General features: G+C 40.9%; 1 protein-coding gene across 2 annotated transcripts in view; it reads left to right on the top strand.

The window, feature by feature from the left end:
• Positions 1–25,074, top strand: part of ADAMTS12 (ADAM metallopeptidase with thrombospondin type 1 motif 12) — a 144,600-nt gene that overhangs the window by 79,613 nt on the left and 39,913 nt on the right. For both annotated transcript variants that reach the window (XM_068176960.1, XM_068176961.1), the window contains 7 exons: positions 641–790; positions 3,751–3,894; positions 4,559–4,703; positions 9,317–9,409; positions 9,627–9,772; positions 10,606–10,775; positions 20,672–20,805. In XM_068176960.1, the coding sequence (XP_068033061.1) occupies positions 641–790; positions 3,751–3,894; positions 4,559–4,703; positions 9,317–9,409; positions 9,627–9,772; positions 10,606–10,775; positions 20,672–20,805 (982 nt within the window). The remainder of the gene's footprint in view (positions 1–640; positions 791–3,750; positions 3,895–4,558; positions 4,704–9,316; positions 9,410–9,626; positions 9,773–10,605; positions 10,776–20,671; positions 20,806–25,074) is intronic.

Raw genomic sequence — 25,074 nt, 5'->3', positions numbered from 1 at the left:
CTGTAAAAATTGATTCGGTCTGCACAGCAGTGGCAGAAACAACTGGGTCTATGCTCTGAAAAAACCAGCCCTCGGCTAAAGTCTGTCAGGCAAAAAAACCCAACCTAAAACACCCCTCAAGTGGCTGAGTAAAAAAGAATCACAGAATCGCTGGGTTGGAAAAGACCTCCAAGATCATCAAGAGCACCCTTTGACCTTCTCAACCTTTTCTCAGTCAAAAATCTTAAAATAAGAATGTGGGATAAAGTCTCACAATGATGCGAGATTTCACTGTCCAAATACAAAGCACCCAGACAGTTCACTTGAATGAAGCTGAGCTATTGGCAACTCTAGTAAAATGTGCTTTAAAATGCTGCCAGACGTGGTGGTTCTAAAACTTCGACTTATGGGAGTTGACAATAAGAGTATGTATCTAGGCACTACAGCCACATAAATACTGGCTACAAATTATAGCATTTTAATATAGTAGTAGAACAAGTGCATGTTGTTCCATACATGTTTGTAAAAGACTAACCACTGCAATTTACTTAAAATGCAAATTAGCGCATGATGAGATGGAAGCTTGCTACCCAGTGTCAGTGACATTCCACTGGAGTTGATTTTAAGCTCTTTAAATGGCACATCTCTTTTGTTATTCTAGAAAGGACATTTGTGCTGGCATGAACCGTCCCTGTGAAACCTTAGGCTTGTCTCACCTGTCAGGCATGTGTCAGCCTCACAGGAGCTGCAACATCAATGAGGACTCTGGCCTCCCCTTGGCTTTCACTATTGCTCATGAACTTGGACACAGGTACGGTTGACAGGGAAGGGGGAACCTGTCTGAGTTGAATTTGTTATTTGCATGCTAACACTCAAATTGTGAGACAGAAACAAAACAAAAAGTGGGTTAATGTCTCTATTATTAATATCAAAACTTATTTCAAAGCAAAAAAAAAAATCTTAAGCCTTTGACGTGTGTTTCACATATACAACTATTCAGTACATCAAAATGAAATAATTAAGCTACAAAGAAGCATCACTCAATTGTGCTAATTTTTCCAACATGTGCTAGATTTCTGTGCAATTACTTTGGATAATCTCCAAGTTGATCCAAAACATTTACAGAAAACAAACCTGTCTCATTAATGTCAAGGTGTTTCAGTAATGCAGATTAGCTAGAAAACATTTTTAACTCATCTAGTGAAACTCATACAGAAAAACATATATTAATCTTATAATATATATAATATTTATCCTTTTTTTTAGTGAAACAGCAAAGTCTTTTTCGGGCATTTCTTAGTAAGTGGTATTTTCTGTATAATAATGCTAAGTGGGTACACTTTGGCCCAAGATAAATAAAATTCCTGGATGTTTAGTTTTAGATTTTTTTTTTTTTTATGATTGGGTATTTTTATTTAAACTAAATTTCTCAGAATTTTAGATTTTTAGAGATGTTTTGGTTGGTTAGATGGTTTATTAACTCACTTGAAAAGAAAAATTGGTTTTTGAAACTGTTTTGACAAAGCTGTTTTGCTCAGGGCATAGCAATTATCTCATGGATACCCTGGTTTGACTTTAATGCCTGCACTTTTCAACTGGGCTGTGTTGCTTGGCTAAGTCACATGTTCATTGCTTTATCTACAGTCACATTAATTTCACTGTGCGCCCAGCCACCAATCAGGATGGAGTCTCTATTTCCCCATAGGATATAATGATGATGATGATGGTAATGACCCTGTCGACCATTAATTGGCCACTATTTATTCAACCTATCCATTGCCAGAAAGGAAATTGTATAAATAAGTAACGCTGAAATCACTGCAATTGTATCTGGGTGCTGTGGCTTTAAGTCACTCGGTCCCCATAGTCTGTTGCTGGCAGGGAGCTGTTTTCATTCACACTAATGATCTGAGGAGGCTTCTTCCCCGCAGACTGATCCATCAGTGACCTTCTTCTTGTCTAGCCTGGCTGGCTGGTGACTCTGTGTCCTGTAGAGGCTGTGGGGCTCAGTACTGCTGTGCTTGCCCTTGCAGGAGTGGTGCAGGGCCTTTCCTTAAGGACTGTCTCCATAAGGAATGTTGAATACTGTAGGGTTTGTTGTCACCCTGTGAACCTCAAGCCAGGCTAGTGTGCACTTGTTGAAAAGTTGAGGTATAGACAAGTTTGTAAGAACTGATGACCAAAAATAAGAAGACAGACATGCTCCCATACCTTATATGAATGCCAAAAGTCAGCTCTTCCCCACACTGTCTCTCTAGATGTTTGAAACCTTAGGATTCAACAGACCCTGTTTGTGGAAAAGAGCCTGTCAGAAAGAGGAAATCCTTGCATTTATGCTTCTGACTCATTACTGCAATGGGTTCTGACTGAAATTGGCTCTGCTTTTGGAACTTTTGAGTCATGATATGATAACATTTTTGAGAAACGTAATCTTAAGTATTTTGAACACACTTTATCTGATTCGTGACTGAATCATGACCTGAATAAAGCTCTCACTGCTCTCAGGACTTACACACCTCCAGATGTTAACAATGTAGGTGTCAACATCTTGATATATCAATATCTATGTATGTTAGTTTTTCAGATAATCCTCACTCTGAGGTGATGAAGAGGCATGTGTGTTTACTCAGTTGAATACCATCCAATCTTTAGTGTTTATGACTTCTGCAAGCTGTTGAATAAAAAAAAATTCTCAGCATGTCAGAGACGCTGGAGAGAACCTGCTGTGGAGATCTGTTTGCATAGATTGAGAAAATTAAATGGGATGAAGGAATAGAGGTTGGAGGAAAATTCACTGAACATTCAATAATTTTGTAAACAGTATCTCTGGTACAGACTATCAAAAGTTTTAAAAATGAAAAACGCAGTAGAGACATAATTATGAGAGAGTCTAAGGATGTAACAAAGACTCATCTTAGTTAAAGTGGTGCAAGTTAGGGTTCAAGAGTTAGGGAGCAATCTTAGCTCTAACAGTTGTAACCTAACTTTTAGGTTTAAACTTTGGTTTCTGCCCTATCTGTGCACTAGTGTTTGGACTCCCTTAAAAGTGTAGATATAGTCTGTGACAGTCTGTTCTTCATTTTGTGTAGGGCAATATTGTTGTGCATAACAGACATGTTTGAAAACCTGTGGGGGTGCAGATTTTTCATAGATTTTGGGTCGTATGTTGTGGTGTTATATTTTAGTTAAATGGTACGCTCTGTCTCACCCCTCTAAAATGTACAGTTTATTCCAAGCCTGTGATCCTCCCCTGCAGTATCCTGTGTCTGTAATCCCATTGGCCCAATCTGTTCCGCACCCACTTTGAATCTCCCTGTTCAGTGTGCCGGGGGGACGGTTCTCTCTCTCTCTTTGCCGGCTCTCCTGGCTGTGCTCCCTCAGCCCCTCTCTCCCCCTCCCCTTTCCCCCTCACTCCCCTTTCCCCTCTCCCTCAGAAACCATGCTGCCTCCCGGGGGTAGGACCCCCAATAACCCCTCATCTAATGAGCACCCTCAGAAGCCGTGTGGAGTCTCCTTGCCTGCCTGCTGCCACCAGCGGACTCACAGCCTTGGGGGACCCCCCTGGGGACACCCCCGGGGGGGTTCCACCCCCTGAAACACGCTGCTACAGTATGTTCTGTGTGTACATTTTCTTTTATCAAGCAGGTAACTACAGCTCTGCAGGGGAGGAAGCAATCTAAGTGTGTTTTTAAGCACAGAGTGGAACCTGTAGGAGGGTGTTGTGGTACAGCCAGTCTGCTGGAATTATTAGATGTTGTTTTTTATCTCCAGTTTTGGAATCCAGCACGATGGAAAGGAGAATGACTGTGAGCCTGCTGGAAAGCGCCCGTATATTATGTCCCGACAGCTGCAGTATGATCCTACTCCCCTCACCTGGTCACAGTGCAGCAAGGAGTACATCACACGGTTCCTAGAGTGAGTGGTCAGGCTGTAGCAGTTGCCTAAATTGAGCACAACTGTGCTGGAGTTCAAAGTACATCTTGTATTATTGCACTGATTATTACAGGGGCTTTTAGTGTGCTTGAGTTAATTTCCGTGGGGGTCATACCACTGTCCTGTTGCATACTTATTTGGGAAAAGCTCTGTCCAGTCTTGCAGTCTGGAAGTGAACTCAAGTCTTGTCATACTGGCTTGGGTTTGGTGCAATCTGCAGCTTTTTGCACTTACTAGGAAGAAAGAAGCCTTTCCATCAAGGGCCCTGAGAGAACTTCATAGACTCTGCCTTTGGCCACATTGCCATGTGTTTGGCTTCAGTGACTTGTTCAAATCTGTTCCATTCTTTTTAAGATCAGCAATGTGGTATAACTTTAACCAGTTACACCATACTGAGTATATGCAAACCATACTGAGCTCATGATAATATTTCCTCTTTGACAAGCTGTATTTTGCCATTTCAAAACCATCTCTTGCTAGACAGAGTATCCAGTATTTCAGCATAACTTGGCTGGAATCTGGAAGTATTATTTACATGGGCCATAATCAAAATTACCCCGAAGAAATAGATACTAAAAGTCTGTGTAGAAACACTAAAAAACTGTGGTGATATGGAGTCTTTTAATATGGAATTTTTGTCTTTCAGTCGTGGGTGGGGATTCTGTCTGGATGACATCCCCCAAAAAGAAGTTCTAAAGTCCCCAATCATTGCTCCTGGAGTGATTTATGATGTGCACCACCAATGCCAGCTTCAGTATGGTTCCAATGCTACATTCTGTGAAGATGTGGATGTAAGTGCTAAATGTTTTTCTTCATTCTCCTAGTAAGAATTCAAAATTCTTGATCAACGTGGAAGTGTATTCAGTGTACCTAATTTACAAATGCAGTGTGTTTAGAGTCTCATAAGCTAGATGTACAGTGCAGGCATTGCCTAACCCAATTCTGCATATTCTAGAAGTGAGTTTTTGTGCTGTTTGCCTTGTGGTTCACAAGATCTTTGCTGGGTCTCAACCGTATCCATGGTTAAGTGCCTGTCCTTCTGTAGTGGAGTCATTTTGGTTTTACACTTGTAATATTAATTCTTAGATAAATTGTTAATGCAACTTAAGTCAAGTTTTAAAATATTCTTCAACCTTGTGGCTTTCAATTGATCAAATCATTCTGGAAACAAATCTTCAGTTCGAGGAAGAGTTTTCTGAAGAAATTAGGGTTGTTTCTCTTCCCATACATCATGATTTTTCATACTCTTTATGATCTAACAAACAAAATAATATCTCAGTCCCTGTGGAAAATATTTATTTTGAAAAACCAATACTTTTGTGTGGAACATTAGATATTTATGCAGAAGTGTATAATTCATAGAGTACCCTGGGGTCTGGCTCACAACATAGCAGATCTGTATTGTGAAGAGATGCAAGGGAGCAGTGTAGTCACAGCAGCCATCACAAGATCTTGGAGACCTGCAGAGTGTTAGCTAAAGTACAGGGGTATGGTATTTTACTAGAAGAATGGTACCTAGAATGTTCAAAGGTCTTTGGGTCTTGGGTCTTCAAAAAGATAAGAGCAGCTGGTTGTAGTAATGTTGTTTATTGCATGAGTACATCAGTCTCGAAGGCAAGGAGTTCAGAGTATTGAAGTCCATGGTAAAAGCTTTCTGGCACAAAGTCTCAATGTTTTGAGCAAAAATAGCAGCAGCAGCAGCTCCCATACCTTTTTTCTTCTTCATCCTTCTTCTTTCTCACCCCAGCACAAGAGATTTTATTCATAAATCATCCAATCAGCTAAAAGCATGATTCTAAAACATCTTTCTTACACAAATCTGAGCTTAATTCTAATGTGCGAAAGTAGTGTCAGTTCTTACCCAAAATCTACGTACATAATTTTATCTATTTATGCAAAAGGTACTATCTGTTTTCTTACCCAAAATCGATGTATATAATTGTATTGATTTACGTGAGTAGTTCTATCTATTCTATCTAGAAACACAAGCAATGTTCTGCTATGTTTTTGTTATGTCTGGGGCTAATTTAAACTAGGCTTTAGGGCCTTTTACTAGTTAACACAGCCTCTTAAGGCACTTGAAATATATTTCTACTTACTTAAAACTAAAACTTACACTTCTGTTTCATGTCTGTGTGGCTTAATATATTTCAGCTTCTCTAGAGGTTCTAATTCAAACCCTGCATTTCTTTTTCTCTCTGAGGGACTCAGAGAGGCTTCTATTTCATGCACTCCAACACAGCATATTTATACCTTGAACAGCTCGGCAACAATGTTTCCAAGTGCTAGCCTAGCTAAGTGATCACTAATTTTCCTGTGTTTTGAGCAGCAATGTTCAGTAAATGCTGGAGACAGCACCCAGCCTGCTGGCCCTGTCAAACACATATGTGTTTTGGCTCTTGGGAGTGCTGGTATGAACACAGCCCTGGACTGGGCACTGTTCATGTTGACTGTTTATTCAGATAATTCAATTCACACAATTCAGATAATTGTGTGAATTTCCATCTACCCTTCTCTTACAGAAATTATTTCTGATTAATCTTTTCAACCATAATAGATAACATGATTACCAGTGTTGAACTACAGCTGCTGAATCTGAAGAAGGTAATGAAAGATTGCTTTCATTACCTGCTGTTACAGTTTCCTTAGTTACTGTAATTTGTCTATTGGTACAGATAGAAAATTAGGATGTAATTTTGCAGTATTGGCTCAGTCTGTCTCTCCTTGAATTTGAACCTAATAGGCCTTTACATTCACATCTCCTGTTTAACCAATTTTACAGTTAGACATATGTCAGAAAATTCATTGGTATCCTCTCGTTTTGCATTTTACTGAAAGGCCTGTATTTTGCTGCTAGTTGTACTGCAGGAGATGGAATTGGGAGCAGTAGAGTCAACCTGGAATGTTGAATCATCAGTCTTTTTGTCATTTTGTCTGAGAGGTCTGACTCTTTTTTTCCTTTCCTCTATTTACTTGGCCTTTCTCACTGACAAGCTGCTTTTGTTTTGTGCATTTTAATGCCTGAATTTGATGCACAGATCCTTTTTGAGAGAACAATCTGCATTTAGCTGAAGATGCCCTGGGATTCAGTGATTACACTTAGCAAAAACTAATATTTATAATTTAGATAGTGGTTTTCATGAAGCACTTAGGCAGTAAAGTGTCCTGTGAAGCATATAAATATTGTCCCTCGAATAAGTCAAAGAAAAGCAAAATATGTATTAGATGGAGGAATTTTTCAAGTCATAGCTAGACCCATAGCTTCCTATAGAACAGCCTGTAGGATATCAGAACGCTCATCTTACTGCCTTTTTCTCCAAAACTTCCATTGGCTTCTGTGAAACTGAGTTTTTTTGGATTCAGCTTTCTTCAAGGCACAGACCCTATTCTCATAGATTGAGTGGAAAGTGTTTATCATACTGCTGATGAAAAGAAAACCTACTTGCTTTGCAGTGAGTCCATAGCAGAGTCGTGAATTTCTGCATGTTACCTCCAAAGGCATGCAGTACATAGTGCATCCTCTCATATTGTTGTTTTTCATATTGTAGTCCATCTCCTCTGCTGTTGTTTCAGTATTCTGGGACATGGAGATAAATGTGGAAAAATCCTTGCAAAGCTAAAAAATTCCCTTTGTGAATTCTTGACTTTGAAATCTATGTGTGTACCTAATAATAAAAGTAACTGCCAATGAAAAGCTGTGTTCATTTTCTATGCCAGTTTCTCTGATGTTGTCTGAGGCATGGGGCAGGAGTACACTTTATACACTAAAACCACAAAATATATTCTGTATGTAAGAGTTAAAATAAAGGATTACTTTGATAGTGAGAGAAAATTCATCAGCCAGAACACTTAGGTAGCTCTGCCTTAAGAACCTGGTAATGACATCTTCACAAGGCCTTCATAAAGAATGCTACCCTTGAACTATAAACAGAGAACTGCAAAACAAAGTTTGTCTTTTGTACATTGCCCAAAAACAGTGAAACAAGATGCAGCAGCTCAAACATTGTATTTCAGCTGGAGGGCTGGAGTGCTTTGAGGTGTTCCATGCCATCAGCTTTTTTCTGGTACTCTTGTTGACAAACCAAAGTAAAAACACAATGGAGAAGGTAAATGAAAGAGAACTCTCTCAAAACTTGTGCCCAAGCTTAGCCATTTTAAACAGAAGCACATCAGAAATGGGCAGCCAAACTTTGCATATCCCACTTGGATGAGCTGCTAGCTTGTTGGGGCTGCATTTTTGGAAGTGTGCAGTCTATAAGTTAACTTCCAAATCTGGTATGTGTCTTGCTCTCAGAATCCCAGTAGGGGCTGTTAGTGGGATCCTTCTTATCAACTCTTTTCTCTGATGCTGCCAGCTCTGTTCGCTTTTCCAGAACTGGACTATAGCATCCAAACACCCTGAGTCAGGACCTAGGCTTTTGCTTCTGCTGTTCCCATTGACACCGTGCTCTGAGAGCCCTGCTTTCTCTCCTTTGGAAGTGGTGTTTCATGCAAAGCCCTGATCAGTCAGGAGTTCTAAGCATGCAAGGCACCTGTGTGCCAAACAAAGAAAAGCTGTTGTGCATGTGAACTGAAGAGGGAGAAATGACCCTCCAACTCTGTCCTCCCTTTCTAGAGAATAGTGCTGACTGAGTGAAGTGGGTTTGGTAAAAGGTAGCTGGAATGTTTCTTGCCCTTCTTTCTTTGTTGCCTCTCAGGAGTTTCTGTCTGTTCTGTGGAGTTGAGCCACTGCAACTGGAGCAGCATCTGGAATGTTGTGTTTTATTGGCAACCTACTGCATTAAACTGGCACCAGTTTCTGAGTTACTTAAAATGCAAACATTCACTAACCAGAGCCTTTACTCTTCCCAGTCCCCTGTGCTTTTTTCTCTGCCAACTAGCTGACTGCTTTTTTTTTTTCAGATCATTTCCTTGCCACCTGCCACGCTGATGTTTTAAGAAGCCTGATCACTCTTTCCTCACCTAGTTTGGGGACCTCCATTAATATTGTTGGAGACATGATATTGTTTGTATTTGCCTGCCTGGCTTCTGTAACCTTCTTTGATTTCACTGTATGTTTTCAGGCAGACAGCAATGCAGAATTGAAGATGGTATTGGTTAGTACTCTTGAAATGAAAATAATTCAATTTTCTGCTCACCTTACCTGCAAACAGCAGTGACCCAAGTTTGTTAAGCCTTTTTTTTTTTTTTCCAAATAGTCCCTTTTTGCACAGTAATCAAACCACAAGTATATAAATTTGGACCCTTGGTAGTTCCTATCTTGTGAAAAGCCCCGATCCCTCTGGAAATACAACCCTTACAAGGCTTTTTAAGTGGCTGTACAAAACTCTGGGAGGCTTTTGAAGATCTTGGCCATAGGAGTTCTGCCCTGCCTTAGACTGCTGCTGTTTTCTTCCTTTTTCAGAACCTTTGCCATACCCTCTGGTGCTCAGTGAAAGGCTCCTGCCGCTCCAAACTGGATGCTGCTGCGGACGGCACTCGGTGTGGAGAAAACAAGGTGAGCCTGCCTGCCAAAGCACAGAGAGGAGCCATGAGTAGCTCTGCCATTGTTGAGTGTGAAGGAGGGTCATCCTGTGACATCTCCATTTACATTTCCACTTAAGTGTTCAACCCTCATGAGCTGAAATAACAAATAATTCACAGAAACTCAAAAAATTCATAATTTCCCTGTGATAAAGATCTGAAGCTCTTTGTGCTTTCTCTTCTCTCCTCAGTGGTGCTTCTCTGGTGAGTGCATTACAGTGGGGAAGACTCCCGAAGCAATCCATGGCCAGTGGGGCATTTGGTCATCCTGGTCCCATTGCACAAGGACGTGTGGGGCAGGAGTTCAAAGCGCAGAGAGGCTGTGTGATAATCCAGAGTAAGCTGAGTGCACTGTCTTTACCTGCTTTTTGTTTAAGATTTTTGAGGTTCTTATGACAATGAAAACTCTTTTGTATGAGACTGTTATCAGCAGGTGCCACATCAACAAGTCACAGATACTGACACCTCTCTTCCTAGTTAGGCATACCTGTGTGAAATTCAGCTGGCTTATCTTTTACATTCATCTTGTTCTTTATTTCTTACCCTCCATGGAGCTTATTTCAATGCAAAATGAATTAAAAAATCATACTTAACATTTAGGCTTTGCAGAAATAGTGTAAATATTTTCTTTTATTAATACTGCAATGATAAATGTCCTCACACACCAGGTGAGAACAGTTTCTAGTAACCTGATCCTGAGGACTCATCTTTCATGTTTTCTTCTAGTCATCAGCCTTTTTTGAGCTTCAGACACATGAGTTGTCTGGTACAGACCATGAAAGGCAGAATTCCCCACTACATATCTGAGTTCACAAAGACTCTTCATCTCATTTTCACAAATCACTAACGGCAGGAATCATTTGTCTTTTCAGAGATAAGTGTTAAGTGCACCGCAAAGCATGGGATTTAAAGCAGTCCATTTGAAGGGTTAATTTATTTTGAGCTCAGCCAGGTATTGCCAAGCACTTTTTTAGGATACAGGAGTTATCTAGATTTCTGCACTTCATGCTGACACATTTGAGTACCCAAACATGTGATACGAACAGTATCTCTACCCTGTCTAGGATTCAGAGTCACCTTGTTGTGCTACTGGGGCCTGAAATACGTTGTTCGTTTAAAAGTATTTTTTACCCATGGTATCATGTCCCAGTCTCAATGTTCCTTTTCTAGACCCCAGTTTGGAGGAGACTACTGCACTGGAGAGAGGAAGCGCTATCGCATGTGTAACATCAGCCCCTGTCACAAAGACTTGCCCACCTTCCGTCAGATGCAGTGCAGTGAATTTGATACAGTTCCCTACCAGAACGAATTCTACCACTGGGTTCCCGTTTATAACACAGGTATGAAGCTACAATTATTTTTAATATCTTGTATAAAAAGTCAAAGTTATGCACCTATAAGAAACGTCTTTGAGGGTGAGAAGTCACTGAACTATATGTTTTCTAATGAATTAGAGAGAAAAATCTGGTGTGCTCTTGTATGCTGGTGTGCCTTTTGTGTGAACAAAAAGGCAGTGGTTCTTCTCTACACTTAAAAGTTTTTTCAGAGCTCTGGTGATAATGTTTGTGATTGTAACTAGTACAGTTCCTGTAGAGGTATTGCTCCAAGAAAAGCTGTTGGAAGTGACGTTTGTACTATTTGTTTAGAATAGATCTAAACCGTCTTTTCCAGTGTCAAACACAGAGCAAGAACTAGAGTAGTGTGGTGTAGAGCTGCATCTTTGGGCAGACATCACTGCACCCAGCAACCACAGCTCTTCCACTGCACAAATATGATTTTATTACTTCCAAACTCAGATCTGAATGGTAGGTGTACTTGACGTTACGGTGAAGAAGTAATATCTGAACTTCAGTGTCATGCTGCCCTGTATTGTAGAGGCAGGGTCAATGCCTCTACTTTATAACTTGCTTTGGAACAGTTAGTTATTAAATACAAGGGCAATCACTATTAGTATGCAGTTTGAGTCTTGGGTTATGCATAAATGTAAGGTGTCGATTATCCAGTAGAATCACAAAATTGTTAGGGTTTATAGGAATCTCTGGATTCCTTCCTGCAGTCCTTCAAGAACAGGCTGGAATCATCTTTGTGGCCTCTGCTGGACCCTCTCCAGTAGCTCCTTGCTTTTCTTGTACTGAGGAACCCAGAACTGCCAAACTCTTTCCGATGGACCCCAGGAGCCCATTGGCCCTTGTGGCTGCCAGGGAACACTGTCGGCTCATGGGCAACCTGTCACCCACCTAAACTCCCAGGTCCTTCTCAGCAGAGCTGCTCTCCAGCAGGTCAGACCCCAGTCTGTGCTTGGGGTTATTCCTCCCCAGCAGGACCGTACACTTTCCTTTTTTGAACCCCATTAAGTTTCTCCCTGGCCAACTCTCCCCCTTATCAAGGTCCCACTGAAGGCAGCCAAGTCTTCAGATGGATCAGCCAGTCCCCACAGTTCCATAGCAGCAGCAAACTTGGTAGCAGTGTGTTTTTTAATGAAAAAATAAGAGAAAGGCTAGGGAAGATCAGGATTAAACTTTCAGTTTCATTTGCAAGTAGTATTTTTCATCATGTTAATTGTTTTTTCAGTTATTGGCAGTTCAGAATTGCTTTCCTAAATTTCAGCTACCATTTCCATTTAATGTAACAAATACACCATTGACAATTAATCTAGAGCAGGCAGACTTCCATTAAAGTTTCTGATGAAAACAAATTTGGTTGATAGAGACTTTTTTTAAGAAATCCAGTAAAGCCATGACAAATGCTAACAGTCTAATGTTTAGGACCAAACCAAACCCAAAAACATTTTCTACAGTCGACTGTCATTGGAATTAAGATTCCAGACCTGTTACTCAGGGTGTGCTACTGCAGAGTACAGTGTTCATTCTGTTCGTGTCCTGTCTGTGACACTGCAACAGAACAGGTAGTTCTGCATGTGCATTTCTTACAGAAGGTCTGTTTTTAAAGGACATTGAGAACCATGAGTCAAATGCTTACTGCACACTGGAAGGCAGGGCTGTGCTCTGTCCATGCTGTACTTCAAATAGAACTGTTCAGAACTGTACAGACAAACCAGCTCTATGTAAAACGCTGTGCTACTGAGCCTGATATATTTCATCTGGAAAATAATTTGCAGAATCCTTCAGATATAAAGGAGGTGCTTTTTTCTGTGGCTTGAAAACTTCTTGACTGTTTTCACCCATTTTCTCAGCAGCCAGAATTTCAGCATAGATTTCCATGTCTTTCCTTGGAGGTGCTTAGTGTTTTCACATTCCACTGACAATATTTAAAGTGTTTTCTTGCTGCTAAACTCTTAAAGTAAAACAGGCTTCCTCAGATAGACAGGCTCTCCTGGTTACACTCAATTAAGCAGGGAGCTGCCTAAATCCTGTGCTGATTTTTCAGCTGACATCATCTGTAGCAGTGCGTTCCAGGGGGGTGACCCTCTGGTGGTGTCCCCGGGGGTCCCCCAAGGCTGTGAGTTGGCTGGTGGCAGCAGGCAGGCAAGGAGACTCCACACGGCTTCTGAGGGTGCTCATTAGATGAGGGTTTATTGGGGGTCCTAGCCCCAGGAGGCAGCATGGTTTCTGAGGGAGAGGGGAAAGGGGAGTGAGGGGGAAAGGGGAGGGGGGGAGAGAGGGGCTGAGAGAGCACAGCCAGGAGAGCCGGCAAAGAGAGAGAGAACCGTCCCCCCGGCACACTGAACAGGGAGATTCAAAGTGGGTGCAGAACAGATTGGGCCAATGGGATTACGGACACAGGATACTGCAGGGGAGGATCACAGGCTTGGAATAAATCATACATTTTCGAGGGGTGAGACAGGGCATATCATTTAACTAAAATATAACACCACAATCATTGTATGACTGAGGGTGAGTGGCTCTCATAGGCACACTTCTTCCAGTTTTGTCCAGCCAGCATTACCTGAAATACATCTGAGAGTTTTCCTTCCATCTCAGTTTCAAATATTCTTTCACCTTTTATCAGTGGCTAAAGATGTCCTGGGAATTATACCTGCAAATAAGGTCATGAAACAGTACTTTCTCTGAGAGACACAGCAGTTTGAGCCTTCCTTGCATGTGTGTGTCCAAACAAACCAAGACTTTAAACAAAAACAAACCAACCACCAACTTTTCCTTTTTAAACCCTCCACAAAAAATGAGCTGATGTTTCAGGTCTCTGGAGACTTACTCACAATATCCTCCATATATACACCAACCTTTGTCAGTTCCCTTACTTACACTCTTAACTTGTGCAGTCCAATTTCAAGGATTTTTCACAGCATGCTGTTACTATGTTGTTTTGCTGCCAAGAAGGCTTTGGCTTTTGTAGTGGATTAATCCTGCCTGGACACCAGGCGTCCACCAAAGCCACCTTGTTGCTCCCTTCTTCAGCTGGATAGGGAAGAGAGAATGTAACAAAAGGCTTGTGAGTCGAGATAAGGGCAGGGAGAAATCACTCGCTGATTACCATCGTGGGCAAGACAGACTGGACTTGGGGAGATGTGTTTGATTTATTAGAAACTAATTCACAGTAGAATAGTCATGGGAGACAGTATTCCTTGAACCTCTCCTACATAAGTCCTTCCCTGCAGTCCTTCCTGAACTGTTCCTGCATGGATCCTTTCCACAGGCTGCAGTCCTTCAGGAACAGGCTGTTCCAGCATGGATCCCTGGTGCATGGATCCTGCCAGGAGCCTGCTCCAGCACGGGCTTCCCATGGGGTCACAGCCTCCTTCAGGCACATCCACCTGCTCTGGTGTGGGCTCCTCCAGGGGCTGCAGGTGGATCTCTGCTCCCCCCTGAACCTCCAGGGGCTGCAGGTGGATCTCTGCTCCCCCCATAACCTCCAGGGGCTGCAGGTGGATCTCTGCTCCCCCCTGAACCTCCAGGGGCTGCAGGTGGATCTCTGCTCCCCCTGAACCTCCAGGGGCTGCAGGTGGATCTCTGCTCCCCCTGCACCTCCAGGGGCTGCAGGTGGATCTCTGCTCCCCCCTGAACCTCCAGGGGCTGCAGGTGGATCTCTGCTCCCCCTGCACCTCCAGGGGCTGCAGGGACACAGCTGCCTCACCATGGGCTGCACCTCAGGCTGCAGGGGAATCTCTGCTCTGGCACCTGGAGCACCTCCTGCCCCTCCTTCACTGACCCTGTGTCTGCAGAACTGTTCCTCTCACATGTTTGTATCCTCTCTACCAGCTGCAGTTGTGCAGATTTTTTCCACCTTCTCAAATACATAATCCCAGAGGTGCTGCCACTGTCACTGGTGGTTTGGTCTTTACTGGCAGCAGGTCCTTCTTGGATCTGTCTGATGTGGGCTCTGTCAGTCATGGGGGAAGCTTCTAGCAGCTTCTCACAGAGCTACTGTGACAGCTACAGCTGGTTTGAAGCTGCACAGATAAAATTGGCCACAACAGAAACTAATTTGGCTAGCTTAGTTCATTAAAGAGTAGAAGTAAACAAGTCCCTAGGTAAGACAGTGATAAGTTGGATTCTAACTCAAACAGGGGACCTCTGCCAGTCCCAGTCAGTCCTGAATGCTGGCATGTCTTTGGCCAGTGAGTTGGACAGTGTTGAAACCTTGACCAGTTGGTTGTTCAAGCAGGGGAATTTTGAACTCCCTATAAAAGGGGGCGTCCATCAATGAGCTTTGTGTGTTGCCGCATGACCTTCAGCGTGTGTTGCATCTGTGTTCAGTTGTGTGCCTGTCTCCAAAAATGTGACCAAATGTGGGGACCTCTGATGTGACACAACAGCTTCTGCTACCCCTGTAGATCCCTGCTTCCAAAACCTGGCCACGCAAACCCAGTACAGCTCTTATTTTAGTATCAGGCATTTTGTATCCTCTCATGCTGCACTTGGGATATAAAGGGAAAAGAAAATGTAATTAAACTTTCCCAAGCCCTGAGTGCACATACAGTTTTTATGTGGAAGTGTCTAGCTGAGGAAACAGACTCCTGAGCCAGACATTCTGCGACATTTTAGGCATTCTCTGTTCCTTCATCCCACTGGAAAAAAACAGTAGATTTTCTGGATGGTCACAATTCTCTCTCCTGGCTTTAATTTAATTTCATAGCTTGCATAAGGCAGTTATAGCAAATGTCACATACCTAATAAAGAGTCATTTATGTTGTATAAATTGTAACTTCACAAGATAACAAAGACATTTTTGAATAGCTTATGATTTAATAAAACAACCGGCTTTAACAAGCAGTCTCACAGAAAAGCAGTAAGTCACATCTTGCTGTTTCCTGTTGTTTGAGGTTTCAACTGAGAATTTTCTGGTTCAAATTACTTCATGCCTTTTGAGGAACTTGTATAGTCCTGTTACAGAATTTCTCTGGACCTCAGAAACCCATGTGCTCAAGCTGGAGCATCAGAGTACCCCTGGGAATCTTAAAATGATGGAAACCTCCAAGTTCAAGGGTAATAAACTATCCAGCAGCCTGAGCGGGATATTTTCTGAATTTTTCTCATGACCTAGGCCCCTGTTTTGACACTTTGGGCACACTTCAGTATGTATCCACTTCTCTTTCCATCAAATTGACCCCATGTTTATTTATTTCATACGATTTGACAAATTCCATTTATATGAGTCTGATAGCTTCTCAGGGCTTAACTTCCATCTATAAGTCCTACATTAAATCATATAATTACCTTTATTTTCTGTATCAGTGCCAGGATCATTTAGAGTACAGTCAGATAGGGGTTGTGTTAAAAATGTTTTAAATTTCATATTTCTTCCAGAATATTTCTGTGTATCAAATAAGATATGTTCTGATAAAGTCACAGGGGCAGAGCTAACAGGATGAAATGTTCCTGTTTCAAAATTAAACTTCGTTTTGGAGCTCCAGGCTTGGTTAAAGTAATAAGTAGCTTCATCTCAGATTTTTTCCCCATTTTGTCTGTTTGGTAATTGCCTTTTCTAATTTTCTTTGTTTGGGATTTCCTCACTCAATTCTGAGGTCTCACAGAGATGAGGGGTTGAAGAGAAAAGGCTCACCTCTTTTCTTCCTTGTGAAGTTGGGAAAGATACTGAAGCCTTATCTTCTTCTGACAGACACGTTAATCACATCCTTCTTAAGTCAGGTTAAGCTGGATCCCTCCTGCATGTGAACTCATGGGAATCAGCTGTAAGGTAAACAAATTTAAATTGGGAAGGAAATATGTTCCTTTCTACTTATCTTCTTGTTGTTCTGTTTACCCTTGGTGAATCTGAACTTTTAAATAATATACAGGAACTTTTTAATAATATACAGAGGGGAAAAATATCACATGCCCAAATTTCAGGACTTTTACTCAGCTTTGCTGATTTGCTTCTTCAGTTTCATTCTAATTACAGATAAGTCACTGGGCCCTTAAGGGAGCTCTGTGGCTTGGGACTCCATTACATCTTCTATATATTAGGGAATTGATCATATCTCTGGTCAAATAAGCGGCAGGTGTAAGATGTGGACACCATGTTAAAAAACAGGTTGTAATTTTTCTGGGCTGCTGAGTGTTGATGGCACTTCAGCTAAAATCTTATGTCCAGCTAGGAGCGAGGCACTGGCAGAGGGATGCAGCCAGACTGAAGAAGGTTGACAGGAGAGCAGCATGGAAGTCAGAAAGTCACTGAGAGGGAGTTTTTTACAAGGGTTAGTGGAGATAGGGCATAGGGAATGGCTTTAAACTGATAGAGGGCAGGTTTAGATTAGATACAAGGAAGAAAAATCTTTACAGTGAGGGTGGTGAGGCACTGGCACAGGTTGCCCAGAGAAGTGGTGGGTGCCCCATCCCTGGAAGTTTTCAAGACCAGGTTGGACAGGGCTTTGGGCACTGTGGTCTAATGGAAGATGTTACTGCCCGTGGCAGGGGGGTTGGATAATCCTTAAGATTTCTTCCAGTCCAAAACATTCTATGATTCTGTGATTTGAAGAACGCAGATTGAGCAAAGCAAGTTTTGCTCTAGAAAGGAAAACAAGGAGTGAGTTAAATGCCAGCTACTCAGTGGAGCAAATAAGGAGTGTTTAGCATGTGTATCCCTGAGCTGGTAGCGATACATGGTCATTACTGAGTGCTCCCAGATTGGATCTAGTATTTCATGCATATTCTGGGTTGCAGGAATTTATGTATATTGTGGCCTAAAAGTTATAAAGATGACAGCCTTTTTGTTAAAATCTCATCGTGATTTAATTGAATTTGCTGAAATAACTGAAACTGAACCAGCTGCTTTAATGAGCTCCTTCTGAACAACCCAAGTGCTCCTATTAATCTGAGTTTAATATTTTTAGATTTTTGGGTCTGAAATAAGAAAAAAGGCGGAACTCAATGCAAGCCTTCCACCATTTCAGGAAACATGTTTGTTTTCCTGGTGTGTGAATTTAGTATCTGTTCTGTGTTTGAAATATTAGGTATCTGTTCTGTGTAAATAATATTAAAATATTATTTCGGAGGTTGTTGGCTGATTCTGATGCAGTTTATTTACAGTCCTAGAAAAACAGAGCCAAGGTCCCTGAGCTCAACCATAATAAATAATAATGATAGGTAGATAAATAAATAATTTTAGATAGTGAATGCCAAATAGAGTGCTAGTATAATTTCCTCAGTGGTGGCCTAACCAGCAGAAGAAAAATGAAATAAATACAAGATAGAATTGAGTTTTGGGTGGAGAAATAAATACCCTATAATTTCCAGAGGGGCTTCATAAAGAACATATAGAAGGAAAAATGGTAAAAATGTGTGGGTTGGGTCTAATTTTAGATCAGTTAACACGATCAGGAAAAACAGGAAAACTTTCATATATAGAAAGCATTTGCAAGTATGAAAGTTTGAGTGGGTTTTTTTGTTTTACATTTTATTTTGACTTAGTAAGGGAGTTATTTTTCTTTAAAAACTGACTCCAAATTAGAGATTTACAGCATCATAGTTATGGCAGAAGTATGCCAGCACTGTCTGCTTCTTCTTATTCAGAGATTTCTGAAATGAAATAGCTTGTTTTGTCAACACACAGCTACGAGGAGGTACAGATATCAAACTTCTGTTCAACATATTTTATTAGAAACAATGCAAAAGCTGAAATGGCTTTCTGTAAAATCTGTCTATCTGAGCAGGTAACAGAGTACCTGGAATTGTATGATTCTCCTTGTCATAAATGTATTGTGCTTTGTATAGAAAAGTGCTACATTAAGAAAGTAGGCAAGGTGAAGCAAAATTTAGAGTACTAAAGTAATCACTTTAATCACACTGCCATAAAAAGAATTCTGCAGACAGAATTAAAATCACTTGTATCACTTACCAGGATAGCTCTTATCAAAGCAACTGGTGGGTGTTATGGCTGGCAGCTTTCAAAGAGGGCTGAGAGTTGGTGAGGATTACAAACTTCATGTTCTTGCCTGAAAAACTTTTTTATCTCCACCTCCACTGATATTCTTGAACACAATTCACATCAGCTGTAATTCCACCAGTTGTATAATCATGGTCAGTCCATGCATGTGCTCTGGGTCTCATCAGTGTTGCACTTTGTGAAGGTATTTTTGTTTGAGAAGCCAGAAGCTCACATTGGTGACAGACCTAAGATGTCATTTTAGCTCCACTGACAAGAGGTGGGGGGGAAAGCCTTCATTAAGGTTTTGAATTTCCTTTAGTGTTCTGTCTTTTTTTTTTTTTTAATTTGTTTTTGTTCCCAGTTCTGCAGTGTTTCTGTTTACACAAAAGAGATTCACAGTACCAAAGCCCAGGCTTTGCAGGATTCAGTTCTTAATCTGCAAGAACTTTGAGGGGGAGAGTTGCAGTCACCTCTGTGGTGTTGTGTGAATGCTGGTGCTGTACAAACCAGGGTAATAAGAGCAAATTTTCCTCCTTCAAAAGGATAAATCCTTTTGTTGGAAATTAATTAGTTTATTTGCATTAACAAAAGATTGTATTTCTCTCATTACCAAAAATTTCTTTAAACACAGTCCTTTCTTGGGCACAAACAAAGCCAGTAAAGGAGGAAAAGATAAAAATAAATTCATGAGCCAGGATGTGGAAGGCTTATAGTTAACCTGCATCCCTCTGAGACCAAGGAAGCAGCTTCTGTCAGGCACGGGATAAAACTCAGCATTAGCACCTCTGCAGCACAAAGGGAGATAGTTTTAAAATTATTAAATAATGGTGCCTTGAAGTCACTACTGGCTGGTGGGTTTAAGGCCCACTGCTTTTCTCAGCAAAGCATTTCAGGTTGCTGAGCATGAGCAAATTGCTTTAGTGCTGGGCAAGATTAGGGTCTTTGAATAGACCAAGACCTGAAGACAAGTCTTGTGTTGGTGTCCTTCATTAATATGATAGTGGATGATTTTTAATTCAGGCAGATAGTTCTGGTTCCACTGCAGAGTTTTCAGAGAGTGTTACAAAGGCAGGGATTATGTCAGTCCTTGCTTTGACCCTAATTTCTCCTCTAACTCATCTCCCATGCACACAATTTATTTATCAGACTTGTGTCTTTTGTCTCTCTGATGTCTCAGTTTCAAGATTTCCCATTCACAAAGGCCAGTGTCAGTGAGACAGGGAGGCTGGTGTTTGGCTCTTCTCACTCCATAGATGGAATAGATTAAGGCCCTGATCCATCACAGAAAATCTTGTTTCAGAGGCCACTTGTTGCTCTTGCTATAGCTTTTCTCTTCCCTATTGCTTCTGTGGGACATCTATCTGAAAATAGCCTGAGTCTGTCTGACTTGCAATATTATCCCTATTTCATAAGTTGTCAAGCAGAAAAAAAAAAAAAAAGTTTGAGATTATTTATTAAGTGCCAACAGGTAGATGAAAATGATAATGACACATCAGATCAGAAGCAGGCAGCTGGCTGCTTTCTGAGAGAGGCTGACAGCAGCGATGAAAAGTTTAAATTACCTCTGAAATTACTCAGTAACCATCTGATGGAAAACTTTCTTTCAGTGTCCTTGGTAATCCCACCCCTTCTCTAGTGACAGCTGGATTTGCTGGTTTCCCATCCATTTCTCTGTCACAGTGATGGCCTCGTTGCAGCCTCACTCAGCAGTGGCTGTTGATGTACAGGGAGCACGCAGGTGTGAGGGGACCAGCCTCCAGCTGCTTCCCACAAATCCATAAGTGCTATTTCTCAGGCCTGTGCCACCCTGGCTCTGCTCAACTCTTCTAATACTGCCAGTTCTGGCAAATGGCAGGGAAAGTGAGCAAATAGTTCAGCAAAGACCCTGTGCATTGCACTTCAGTGTCCTACTGGTGTGTTGTCTGAGTGAGCGTTCTTGTTTTCCTTTCAGCAAACCCCTGTGAGCTCCACTGCCGCCCAATAGATGGCCATTTTTCAGAGAAGATGCTTGATGCAGTCACTGATGGCACTCCTTGCTTTGAAGGAAGGCACAGCCGAGATATCTGTATTAATGGCATGTGTAAGGTATTGGGTATGTTTGCATGTTTCTTTCTCTACAATTTAATCTGGAAAAGTTATGGGAAAATGCTTAACCATGTTTTTGGTAGGATCAAGGCCAAGTACTGCATTTTATCACATTTTATAGCAAGTTTATAGCAAAAGATTTCCAAGTAGGCATAAGAGTAATTTCCACCCTTTTTAATGAGTCTTTTTGACTGACTGCGATTACTTTTGGTGCCTTTTAAATCCTCTGTTTTTTTTTCCCCACTATTTTTAAACATCAGTTCAAGAAAATCTGTTTCTGATTAGAAGTTTTCACAAAGTCTTGTAGCTTTAGGGTTGTAATTGGTGTCATCGCTGTCCATGGGGTTTTTTATGAAAATGTAATTTAACCATATATGTGTAGCTCTTCTGAGCTGTCTTTTAATAGGATCAGACTTTGCAGTTGAGAGCAATAAAAATTATTTTAGTTTACATCATTGAATTGAATAATGTTATACAATGAGATAATTGGCAGAGTATATGGCTCAATAATATTGTGCATTGAAGAATAAGTATAATGGTCTCTGCATATTTTATGTGCTGGTAGCAGATTTCCAGGATGATGTGTGTGTCTGTATGGCATTTGAAGGAGTGCTCTGTGAATTCTATAACCTCCCCAGTCTTAGCATTGCTTTTAGTCACTTCCATATAAATAAAATGAGTACTTTACTTGTAGAGGATGTATTTACATCTGTGGTTTATTTCTTCAAATTGAGGGTTTGTCCTGTACCTCCTTGAAGCCTAATAGCTTTTTTTGCCTTTAGCATCTTTGGAAATAAAAGCAGGACTTGGTGATTTGTGGAAACTAAATTAGCTTATCCAGTATGGGAGTTGTATGCCCCAAGCCACTTAATCGTATAAAAATGTAAGTGGAAAGGACTTCAAGAAGTTGTCTGTTTCATCACTTTAAAAATTATATTCCTTTTTTGTCGTTTTTCACATTCTTTTCTGAAATACTTCTAGTGATAGAAACTTCCCATTTTTAATACAGAGGGTGTTTGGTACACCCACTTTTTAAACTTCTTATTTTGTTAGAATGACGGTGCCTCAGAGACCAGTAATAAAAGATGTGTTTTAAACTTTCCTTGCAATATTTGCATTTATGAAAAGCAGTTACCAAGACCCTGCTCAAGTTCACAGTGAAGAGATCCTGCTTAACTTTGCTGAGAGCCAGGATGGGCCTTTGAACGGTTCAAGCCAGAATGAATCATATCTTCAGCATATTGAAACATATAGTAGATGTTGCATACCATAGCAGTGCTTTTGACCTTCACTTGGAAGAGACCGAACACCAAATTCAGAAAGGCTGTCCTTGTGAAACATTCATTTTCTGATTTCCAGCCCAGCTGGACTGGGATCACTATGATTAATTTTAGTTTCCATATGCTTTCTGTATTGAAAACTTGCCTGTGGCAGCTCAGATTTAGACCTGTTTTAGAGATAGCAAGACTCAGTGAATCCAAATTGGGAGATCAGAGGTGAAAGAGAAGCTAATCTAATTGTGGTTTGTGGAGCTCAGATACACTTCAACATTAACAGTTCTGTGGACCCAAAGCGTTTCTGAGAAATTCCCTCCAAGGTGCTGTCAGTGTTGTACATGGTGACTGCTGCTTCACATCTCCTGGCAAACAGATTAATTTGGAGTCAGGATCACAGAATGAACAATATAGCCATGCAAAGTGAGACCAAATGATGAATAGGTAACCCAAATAGCTCACAGTATTCAAAGATAGCATGCTTTCATCTGAAATAGGTACCCAGCACAACATCTGAGGAGAAGCTTTTTCATATATCTTCATCTAATCTACCAGTATTTGAGTCCAGCTAGCTAAACACAATAGATACATTACAGGTCCTGGAGAATAAATCTGGAAATGCTTTTAATATAATTAGTCTGGCACATCATTGTGGTCATTTGATTGCAACATGTTGCTAATGATATGGAAAAGACATTCACAAGTGTTAAAGTGCTGTTCTGGTTTTCAGAACTGTATCTCATAAGAGCACTTCACATTTGTCCTGAGTATGAAAATAACACTTCACTTTGGTCTGAAATTGAGAAAGAAATTAAATTAGTAAGATATTAGGTCTATTATCTAAATTGCTCACATGTGATTGGTGTGTAGTGTAGCTATTTTTTATCAAGTAAGTTCAGAGTTTTGCTACAGTAGCTATTTTTTATCAAATAAGTTAAGAGTTTTCCTACTGGGTATGTCAAAACAAGATAGATTGATCCAATAAAGAACTTCATCTTCTAAATTCATCTGATTTTAGTCTGATTTTGCATTTTGTCATGAATTTGTTCAGAGCAATCAGAGAAACTGGTCTTTCTTTGATGGCTAAATGTGGATTGAGATGCTTCATTTTAGCTACTGAGGTATACTGGATGCTTTCCAAGCTGGCCTGACAAAGCCACAATGTGCATCTTCAAGTGAGAAGTAGGTACAGACAGAGCACTGATTCACTTGGTCCTTTTAATTTATCCAGTATCTCCTAATTTTTTGGTAGTGCTGCCTGTGCATCAGTGCTGGAGGAAGGCTTACAGTGGTGTGTTGTTTGCATGGTATTCCTTTAGAACTTGTTAATTCAAAGACAAGCTAAAATTGTTAACTCATTTTAAGGCCTGGCCTGTAAAATAGCTGGGTCCTCTCTCAACACTGACCTTCCACGGAAGAATTCTGTCAGGAAATCTGACAAGATCTGTCAATAACTTAATCTCAAATCATCAAGCTATACTATGACTGTTGGAATCCTGGATGCTGAGAATTTTAAACTTTTTGTGCTGAAAGGCACAGAGTTGCAAGAAAGCACTGCATTTGACCTGAGGCTGTGGAGACGACTGCCAAAATTGATTAAATAGCACTGGGATTACAGGTGTGTAGTTGGTTAGAAGTGTGTAATATCACAGGGTGGAAAACTTAGAGTTTAGGTTTTTAGGATATAGTAATGGATATGGAGCAAGATGGAGGTTTTAGGGCAGAGGCAGGTTGTTCTTTTTCTTCCTTCTTCTTCCTTCATCTTCACGGGTTTGGGTCATATCTTGCAATTGGACAGAAAAGTCCGCATTGCAGGTCTTGAGGGATCAGTTACTGGGTTAAAAGGGAAAATAATTTAGGTGTCATTTCTTAATTGGGTAGTTTAGTTTTAGTTCAGCCTTTAAAGACCTTGAAACTGTACATCTGAGGCCATTTTTGTGTTGTTTTTCCCTGCATGCAAGAACTGCTGAAGGAGGGCTTTCCCTGTCAGGGGAGCCCCCAGAGAGAAGCCCAACGTGGGGCCAGCAAAGCCATGTATGACTAGTTTGTTTTTTTTTACTGTATGCCTTAGCTCTCATTTTTCAATTGTTGTTTTCCCCCTTTTATTTGGGAGATCTTTAAAGCACATAGCCTATATTCCTGTGCTTAAATTATACATCACAACTGCACTCTTAATTCTTACTAGGTGAGTCAGTTTTCCCCCAGTGTTAATGAATGAAGATACTGCCAACATAATATGGTTGTTTAGCACTGATAATGGGGATTTTTGATTAAGTACAAGCCATCACATCATCTAAAAGTGAAGGCTTACACGTTCTTTGCTCTGGAGTGCGCAGATGCTGAGGGTGGAGGATCTGGTATTTCTGATGTTTCTAGCAGGCATTCATCTCCCGCACAGAATTTTGATAGGCCTAAGTGACCTTCAGTGATGCAAATCTGTGGTAATTCACTGTTGTGATTGTGAGAGACTGACATTGTACTGGAGAATTGCACAGCTGTGTAGTAGGGAAGGAACCATTTTTTTCTCTTACTGAAAAGCAGATTACATAGCTTGGATTTTTGTTCAGTAACTTCACTGCTTTGCACTGTGGTTCAGCTTTCTCCTCCCACTGCTAGTCCAACAGGACATTTAATTCAGACCCATATAGACAAATTATAAGATAAATTATTGACATCAGGACACGTTTCTCTCCATTCAAGGCAATGTCAGGGCCAGCATGAAGTAAACATGATTTCTATATTTGAAGACTTAGTGGGGGAGACAAAAGGAGGGAAGACCTTAAAGTTCAGTATAGCATTCACATAATGGATATTCAAGCAGTATGTCCCTTCAAGACCATACCCTTCAGTGACAGCAAGGACTTTTTGTATCTGCACCCCACTGCCAGTCTGACACAAAAGCCTCTCCCTCTGGAAATGGAAAAAGGCCAATATCTCTGTCTGTTTTCCCTTTAGTCACTGAGCAGCAGGAAATAAATTGTTTATCCTTCCTGTA

Source organism: Anomalospiza imberbis, chromosome Z, assembly GCF_031753505.1.
Source record: "Anomalospiza imberbis isolate Cuckoo-Finch-1a 21T00152 chromosome Z, ASM3175350v1, whole genome shotgun sequence".
NCBI lineage: Eukaryota > Metazoa > Chordata > Aves > Passeriformes > Viduidae > Anomalospiza > Anomalospiza imberbis.
The sequence above is the reverse complement of the archived record's forward strand: the minus strand, read 5'-3'. Positions and strand labels throughout refer to the sequence as shown.